The sequence below is a fragment of the Arachis duranensis genome, chromosome 6 (genome assembly GCF_000817695.3).
Source record: "Arachis duranensis cultivar V14167 chromosome 6, aradu.V14167.gnm2.J7QH, whole genome shotgun sequence".
NCBI lineage: Eukaryota > Viridiplantae > Streptophyta > Magnoliopsida > Fabales > Fabaceae > Arachis > Arachis duranensis.
The window spans coordinates 6,780,751-6,789,767 of record NC_029777.3 but is presented as its reverse complement, the minus strand read 5'-3'; the positions used below and the strand labels follow the sequence as shown (position 1 = coordinate 6,789,767).

At 32.7% G+C, this 9,017-nt stretch overlaps 1 protein-coding gene across 8 annotated transcripts; it reads left to right on the top strand.

Annotated features, from left to right (window-relative positions):
* The first annotated feature begins 798 nt into the window (after positions 1-798).
* On the top strand, positions 799-8,871 carry LOC107492342 (chorismate synthase, chloroplastic). Of its 8 annotated transcripts, XR_008010569.1 has the most exons (17): positions 801-1,157; positions 1,287-1,349; positions 1,477-1,494; positions 3,608-3,707; positions 4,298-4,448; positions 4,585-4,661; positions 4,750-4,808; positions 5,350-5,433; positions 5,521-5,613; positions 6,110-6,190; positions 6,626-6,754; positions 7,357-7,459; positions 7,594-7,688; positions 7,796-7,861; positions 7,959-8,129; positions 8,274-8,358; positions 8,615-8,660. XR_008010569.1 is itself a non-coding variant. In XM_052263200.1 (16 exons), exons 1-16 carry the CDS (start codon positions 1,050-1,052, stop codon positions 8,758-8,760), a joined length of 1,458 nt encoding a protein of 485 aa, XP_052119160.1. In that variant the 5' UTR covers positions 807-1,049; the 3' UTR covers positions 8,761-8,871. The 8 variants fall into 8 exon arrangements, 7 of the variants coding, with proteins under 7 accessions (XP_015968837.1, XP_052119160.1, XP_052119161.1 ...); XM_052263200.1 differs by lacking the exon at positions 7,959-8,129 and having other exon boundaries at positions 807-1,157; positions 8,615-8,871; XM_052263201.1 differs by lacking the exons at positions 3,608-3,707; positions 7,959-8,129 and having other exon boundaries at positions 1,130-1,157; positions 1,477-1,526; positions 4,572-4,661; positions 8,615-8,871.
* The last annotated feature ends 146 nt before the right edge of the window (positions 8,872-9,017 follow it).

The window sequence follows — 9,017 nt, the reverse complement described above, 5'->3', positions numbered from 1 at the left end:
TAAAAAATATAAATAATAAATAATAGAAAAAAAGAACTTATATAAAGAAAAATAATAAAAATTTTATAAATAATACAGTATGTATAAAGAATAAAGTTGGTAAAAAAAATAAATGTTAAATATGTCAATTAGCACAACACAAAAGCTATAAATTTTTGCTTTTTATAAACGTAGTTTTGTGATCAAAATTACTTCTGCGTTTATAGAGTGTTTACAGAGAGAAAAAATAGCCAAACAAAATATTAAAGCTTTTAAGAAATGGTAAGGTTGCGTTTGTTTTTGAGAATAGGACAAGAGAAGACACTGATATTAAAAAACACAAAATTTTGTATTCTTATATTCTGTTTAGTGATAAACTAGAATAAATTATAAAAATCTAATTTATTTTCATTTTTTTTCATTCAAAAAAATTGAGATGAAAAATATAATAATAAAAAATATAATTATAAAAAATTAACAAGAATAATGAAAGAAAAAATGAAAAATAAGTTGTGTCTTTTGTTAGTGTCTTTGTATGCTTTGATGGACACAAAATACACTCTCAATACATTGTCTCTGTCAAACACGATTTTATATTTCTGTATTCTTGTCCCAATATCGGAAGCAAATACAACCTTATAAACACACATAAGTATTTAAGACCTTAATAAAAAATAATTTTTTTATTAATTTTTAAATTAAAACAAAATTCTATAAAATATTTAAACATAAAACTATTTTTATTTAAAAAAAATAAAAAAATCTTATCCTATTCTATCCTGTGTTTTCCATCCTATTTTCATCTTCCCTTCTTCTTGTTCCTAATCTAACTTCAAGGGGGAGATGATAGAGTTTCAAGGCAGATAATGTCACTGTACCTGATGGCTCCAACCTTCAGGGGAGTCGTCGCGGTGGAAGGGACAACAGTGGTGGTGGTAGGGGTTATGAAGGTGGATGGGTGGCGACGGCGGCTATGGTGGTGGAGGAGTCTAAGGCAACATGGGTCCCAGTGGTCGCGGTAAAGTTCGTCGCGGTGGTGGATAAGGTGGAGGATTTGATGACGGTCGTGCATGCTACAGCCGTGGTGGAATGGGTCAAGGACTGCAACCAGGGAGGAGGCAGATGCAGAGGCAGGTTCGGCGGCGTTTGTGCCAGCGGAAGCTGCTACAACTATAGGGGTATTTCTTTTTTCTTTTTCCAATGACAGATTCGTAATGGTTTGCGATGATGAGTTGTGTGTGTTCCTTACTATTTGATCTGATGTAAATGCCTGTACAATTGTTGTTGTTGTTGTTGTTGTTGTGCAGAGGCGTCTTTCTTCGTTGATGCAGAAAATCCAGAACAGGATTCTGATTGTCCCTTGCCAAAAGGTTTTAACCTGTTTTCTTCTTCTCTTCAATTTTGCATCCAATAAGAGCAAGTGAGATGTCTAAGTAATGCAGCATGAATTGTTTGTTTTTCCTTTGGTTTTTGATGTCCTGGCTTCTGTAATTTCAGAATAATTTAGGAACTAAGGTAAGAGAAATCTTTCTGCAGCTACTGTGGAGGTTTGTATCCACTCTATTGTGTTTCTATTAATTTTTTTTTTTAAATTCCTCAAACTATATTCATCACTCTTCAAGGTAGTAAGTTTCAATTCTCGATTTTTGGGTCTTTCCTCTTCTAAAATTGGGTCTTTTTTTTTTTTCCACAACCCATTTCAGCTTTGTTGCTTTCAAATGAAACTTTGTAAATTTCATGTTTAACTCTGCTACATGATTCTGTTCTTCTTTCTGTGCTTGATATTGTGTGCATCTTGGTTAAATCTTATCCCGGAAGTGATGCTCAGGTAAGATGATTGAATATATCTTCAATGATGAGTGGTAATTACATTGACTATATTGTCTCTCTTTTATTCTTATAGTCTTTATGGTAATGTAAGAGTTATGATGGATGATATTTTATTTTGGGTTTCATTAGGTTATGATGGGAAATTTTAAACTTTTTATTTTCCAGGCCAAGTCTGTGGAATATGTGGATGTCATCTGTTTTATGGATAAATATTTTTGTCAATATTTATTTTGTTTATAATTTTGACTACCACCAAGACAAATCCTTAGTTATCAAAATATTTTCATTAGTGAGCATCATGCTTATGATTTCTCTTTAATATCCTGTTTCTACCCCTTGATTATCTGTAATTTTCATTGCCTTGCGATTTGCTTGAATAGCAATAGAGAATTGTACTCGGAAAATGGAAAAATAGGATTAATTACTAGTAATTCACCTTTATCTTTTAATAATGATATAAGTATTTTTTGTTCTTATTTGATTAATTGCATTTTCTCTACTTTCTTTGGGAAAATTATTGCACTATGAGTAGATCTCAACTCTTTGAGGCAGTGAAAAACTATGATTTTCGGTGTTGATGTTACAAATCGTGATGATAATGTATTGTAGAAGTTGTGTTTTTGGAGTTGTTTATGATCTTTGTGAAAAAAACTAATTTTCTCATGCTTCTTAGTTTTATAAATAATGGTTGAAGATAATATATATTTTATTTATAATTGTCCCTCTAAAATTAATTATAAATTTATAATACACTTTCAAATTATATAAGATTTTGAATGTTATATACAATGACAAAATAAAATACTTTAGGTAACAACAACAAAAAATATGGTAAATTATAATATTAGTTAAAATTTTTAAACAGTTTTATTATTTTAAGTGTTTTACATTTTTATTATTGTATTTTATTTTCTAATTTTAAGTTACTAACTAATTCTACTTTAACTCATACAGTACAAACGTTTATGTGTATAATTAATAATTTTTTTCTATTTTATTCTTTTATTTATGTAATTTATGAATGCATTTCAGCTTTGTTAACGTACTTATCTTTATATCACAATTGATATATGATACGTTCAAGAAAAAAATTTGAAAATTTTAAATCTTCATCTTAATTTTTAAATAAGAAAGTATTAAATCTTTTTAATAATTTTAAAAATAATATATTTAATTTTTTTTTAAAATATTAAGAGAATAACTAATATTTTAGATAATTACTCATTGTGTTCTATAATGCACAATTTCAATCAAACTTTGTTATTAATCGTTAAAATAAATCATAGTTGGTAATTTTATATATTTATTATCATTTATACCTATAAAAAGATGTCATTATGTTGACCTAGAATGTTATTATTTACATGGGTAATTAATTTATATGGAACTCCAACCCAAAAACAAGAAATTTTAACATGTAGAATTCGATTTTTATTTCTTCAATTCCATTCACATAAATTAGCATGTTTATGACGGTAACTATTCCATGATTCTATATTAAATCCTGAATCTTATAAATAAATTGATCGACTGTATATTTATATTATTTTTTGTCAGATTTTAATCTATATGTGTTATTTAAGCTAAGTGAATATTAATTTTATTCCTTACCTTTTTTATTCATATATACCTAATATTTTTTTATCATAGAAGGTTACTCAATTAACGCCCAAACCTCATCGCTCCATCGTTAAGTCCTTATTACTCATTTCAATTCAAATATTAATTCATCATTTTTTCTTCTTCTTCCACCTGTTTTATTTCAATGGCTTCTTCTTCTACCTGTCTCTCTTCGAAGCCATTCCTCGGCGGTTCCATCTCTTCCAATTCCAACCTCCGATCCCAATCCTCCGCTTACGTTCAAGTCTCCCTCCGCCCTCGCATTCCCAAAAACTTCCGTCAGTTCACTCTCTCCTTCCACCTCTTTTTTCTCTTCATTGCATCATAATATATAAATTTCTCCCTGCAATCTGCTCCCTGTTTATTCTTTCAAATACGTGTTCTCTGTTGTGTTTATTTATTTGCTTTCATGAATGCAATTTTCCCAGCTTAATGATTTTGAATACTGAATCCGTTGCTGTATTTTAACATTTTAAGTTCGATATAGCATGTAATTCATTGTAATAGGTGATTTCGTTGTTTAGTTCATGTAAGAACTCCTCAGAGGGGGGGCATACACACATGTTTCATCTTATGTGAAATTGATTCTTAATTTGATTTATTTATTTTTCCCCTGAAACTTTCTACCTATTAGGATTTTAAATTTTAAGCTTCCTAGATGATGTGTACTTAGTTCAAATGCTTCTAACTTGGTTTTGACTTTAACTTCCGACAACATTAGGTCTGAGTGTTTCTTAAATGATAATGAAATTAAAGGAAATGGTTGGTTGGTTTGTAATCTAATGTCAGTTATGCATTTAAGAGTTCATAGTTAATGATATTGAGATGGACACTGGTTTGAGTTTCTGAAGTCATTGGTGAATTACAGAGATACGGGCGGCTGGGAATACCTATGGAAATCACTTCCGTGTGACAACATATGGAGAGTCTCATGGGAGAGGTGTTGGTTGTGTCATTGATGGGTGTCCTCCTCGCATCCCTCTCTCCGAGTCTGACGTGCAAGTTGATCTTGACAGAAGGTACTGCATAGTGTAACAGATGAATATATTTTAAGATAGCTTTTCATTGTTGTAACTATGAATGATAGGAAATGGTTGTTTCTTATGCATTACAAAATGTCTCTAAAGAGTAACATTGTGCAGTTCTTGTGTATAGGAGGCCAGGCCAAAGCAAAATTACAACTCCTAGAAAGGAGACTGATACGTGTAAAATATTTTCAGGAGTCTTCGAAGGTTAATAGTTCTTCTATATATTTGTTGGGAAGCTGTATGGTTATTGCCGAAAAAAATGAAACACTGAAGTATAATTTGTTAATTGCAGGACTTACTACTGGAACTCCAATCCATGTATTTGTACCTAGTACTGATCAAAGAGGACGTGTGAGTATCTAATGCTATAGCTTATACCTCTGTTTTTTCTTTTTCTTTTCTTTGCACGTGTGTGTGTGTGTTTTTTTTTGTGGTGGGGGGAGGGGGTGTTAATCAAAGATGATAAACTATATAATCTTCAGAACTTGCACTTAAAACCAGCCATATATGTTTGGGGACTTACTTTGAATTGGTCGTGCTAAGACTGACGTTAGATGGGTGTTTTCTTGGATGACACATTTGTGCTGGAGAGGCCTCTCCGCGCTCCTATTCCCTTCCTACTAATTGTTAATCTCCCTAACTTTTTTACTAACTCTTGACTACTAACTCCTAACTGATTCAACGTCCAATAGCCTCGATTCCTGTCATAATCTTTTGGTAAATCTATCATCCTTATTTGGCAATTGATTAGATGAAGTAATAACTTGTAGTTTGGAGTCTTGATAATAATAATTGATTATGATTTATGACTGACTCACAAGTTCATATTTGGTATTCTTTAGATGATTCTGTAATGCTTATAGCTTCGTTCATTACATTTTCTGGGTTTCAGGACTATAGTGAGTTGTCATCAGGTTATAGGCCTTCCCATGCTGATGCAACCTACGACATGAAGTATGGTATCAGATCAGTTCAGGTATCAATTTTTATGATTTCATGAGTTTGGCATTTTCTTTTAATCAGACAGGCATTAAACTTATGCATCAGGGCTCTTATTTTTAAGGGGGGTGGTAGATCTTCTGCAAGAGAAACCATTGGAAGGGTTGCTTCTGGTGCTGTTGCTAAAAAAATCCTTAAGGATTTTGCAGGAACTGAGGTGTGTACTTGTCTTGTGGTCTAGGCTAGAGTTTTCTGCCTGTTTTACACAATGGAGTTTTTGTCCCTTTTTTAGCGGTCCACTGCTTATTCTTTGAAGACACTGTAAAATTGTATCAATAGATATTAATACGGGATAAAAATATTTCGAATCTAATTCTCCCCCTTTTTCCATTGTATGTTATGTTTTCTGTTATTCTTCTATCAGTTCCCACCTCTGAAAATACATGCAGAGGAGTACATATTTTCTTCTTCTTGATAGGCAAAAAGTTTTAAAACGAGAAAACAGGAAAGTACAACAAGGGAGAGGATAAGACATCCTCTAAAACAAGAAAAGAAACAAGGAACTTTACACAGTAAAGACATAAGCGAAGTTGTCCAGCATCAATTATTTATATATGTCTATTCATATTTGGTGTATATTTATGTGCATGTATCATGTTTTTATATGCCAATTCCTTTAGGATATCCTTTGCTAAAGGTCTCTTACTTTTCAGATTCTTGCATATGTGTCTCAAGTTCACAAGGTTGTTCTGCCAGAGGACTTAATTGATAATGAGACTGTGACACTTGATCAGGTATTAAAGTGAATATCACATTTATATATGTTTATTGGTGCCTTTTGTAAATTTGTCTGAAGTATTAAGTCAAACAAAAATGTTTGAAGGAGATTTAATGTATCCTATACATGGAGAATTGAAGATGACTATTTGTTTTAACTTTAATATTTTTAAATGGTACTAACTTATCAGGCTGACATCTTCTCAACCCTCATCTAATGGATTGTCTTTGCATATCATGTCTATACTTTTCTTTCCAATTTTGTGTTAGGAAAATAAAAATGGCATTCGTAGATAAAAAGGCCAATGCCATAATGTTTTACTAACTGCAGTAAGCCAAATTGGTGGATATTCTCTCTAACTTGCTTTCATAATTGGTTATTACTCTCTTATATTATTGCAATTCTGAAGCTGAAATCTTGCTTTGGCATATATTCTTTGGAAACTTTCCAGATCGAGAGCAACATTGTTCGATGTCCTGACCCTGAATATGCAGAGAAGATGATAGCTGCTATTGATGCTGTCCGAGTTAGAGGTGATTCTGTTGGTGTTGTGACATGCATAGTGAGGAACTGTCCACGTGTAAGTTTTCTACCTTTGTCTGTCAGCATAAAATTACTGAGCAAGTTAGCAGTTACAATTTAGGGTACAAGTAAACTTGTAAAATTCATAAAATATATAATAACACAAGGGTTTTATGGGTGAGTGTAAGGTACTTGGTAGTTGATACCCATGGATAATAATAGTACTAGTAATAACAAACACCGAAGAGAATTTCTGGATTTAACATTGAATTGCTAGAATACAAGGGGCATGGCGTTTCAAGAGTCCAAAACACTCATTCTTGAATGGTTGTTGATTATAAAATTAATCTAATGAAGGCATGATTTGAATATTCTATAAAATCTAGAAAACACTGGAAACTAGGCCTTAGTTGAACTCAAACAAGCTGTGCTCAAGTCATCCTTGGGAGTTTTAAGAGCTCGCTTTCACGTGTAGCACGTATCCATGGTTAGATTTGTAGCCCATCAATGTTAGAGGGCTCTTCTGATCCTGCTATTGGTACTTTAATAATTAGCACGCAGAACAAAAGGAAGACTGCTTTAACTTATTTTAGTGCTGTATTATTTGATGTTCAATATATCTTTCCGCCTAAGAGTATAATTGAATCTATTATATATCAGGGGATTGGTTCACCAGTATTTGACAAACTTGAAGCTGAACTCGCTAAAGCTGCTATGTCATTGCCTGCAACCAAGGGCTTTCAATTTGGTAGTGGGTTTGCAGGTATTTGGATTGCTTATGTTTTATTAACTCTGATTGCCTGTGCTACGATATGACCTGACTATAGCAGAATTGTTTTAAAAATGCTATTTTCTTCAATTACTTTGTCTGATGATGGCTTGATGAAATCATTACAGGTACCTTTTTGACTGGGAGTGAACACAATGATGAGTTCTATATAGATGAACATGGAAGGACAAGGACAAGAACAAATCGTTCTGGTGGGATACAGGTATCAATTTCCATTCTATTATTACTAATTAGCTGTCTCTAGATGTGCAGTATGATGGTTATGTGTCTATAAATATTTTACTTACTATTGTCTGTATTGATAATCAGGGTGGAATTTCCAATGGAGAAATCATAAACATGAGAATAGCTTTCAAGCCGACATCAACTATTGCTGTAAGTCTTTCTCTCCCTCTCCCTCTCTCTCTCTCATTTTTGCGGGAAGGTTAATCAGTAGTTGAGGTAGTTTACTTAACCACTTTCGTGAGGACAGATGCCATATTCATTACTCAACAAAAGTCCTCTTTTAAGTGGAAGTTGAGGAGCAAAGGGCGTTTGTTTTCCTGGTCACGCATGATTTGTCAATTTTAAATTGTAGAACTACTGGCATTGAACAATGAAAAAGTGAGTTCTTGTGTGAATTTTATCAAAGATAAAATGAAAGGTATAAAAAGGCCAACTCATCTAATTTCCTGCCATATATATGTTCACTAGATGTTTAGCTGATCAGGCGGTCCTTTTCGTGACAATTTGACTGTGTTTACTTAAGTATTTTATCTGAAGTGAACATGGTGTTATGCTTGTGCAGAAGGAGCAAAATACGGTGACTCGAGATAAAAAAGAAACGACTCTGAGAGTTGGTGGTCGTCATGATCCTTGTGTTGTCCCAAGAGGTTAGAAACTCGGCCTTTTGCCTTCCTCGTTTCTTCTTCTTGGAAAGAGAGTATGCTTTATATATTAATTCATTTAAATTGCTAGGAGAGTACAGAGTACATTAGAATTAACTAAAACTAAGATCAGATAGTTCTTATGTGATGAAAAATTGTCACGTGTCTGTGTTATCTTCAATTACATATAAACATATTTTGTTTGCCTGCACATCCATGAGTGGAAAAATGTGTGAAATCATTGTTTGGACTGTTGTTGCAGCTGTACCCGTGGTAGAGGCCATGGTAGGTTTGGTGCTTGTGGTCCAGTTGATGGCGCAGTATGCGCAGTGTAATCTGTTTCCCGTAAACTCAGATTTGCAAGAGCCTTTGTTGCCCGTATTACAGCCAGAAGAAGTACCCTTTTGAATGATATAATGTCCTGTAAAAGAACGATATAATGTAAATTTTTTTTTTTAGTGCAATGTATCCTCCTGTATTGTCATAAGGTTTTAATGTTTAATAATGCCTCATCCCTCATCGAGATGTTGTTTAAGTCACCAATTTTACTACGATGAAAATAGGCAAGAATCTATTTTGATTGGCCAAACTAAGAATGCATTTTTTAGACTCTTACTCTCAAAAGAGCCTAAAAAAAATAAACATATAACTTATTTAAATATAAC

Coding starts and splice junctions, on each gene's coding strand:
- LOC107492342 (XM_052263200.1), top strand. CDS start 1,050: ATGCTACAGCCGTGGTGGAATGGGTCAAGGACTGCAACCAGGGAGGAG. Junction 4,449..4,584: donor CAAGTTGATCTTGACAGAAG/GTACTGCATAGT, acceptor TCTTGTGTATAG/GAGGCCAGGCCAAAGCAAAA. Junction 5,614..6,109: donor AGGATTTTGCAGGAACTGAG/GTGTGTACTTGT, acceptor CTTACTTTTCAG/ATTCTTGCATATGTGTCTCA.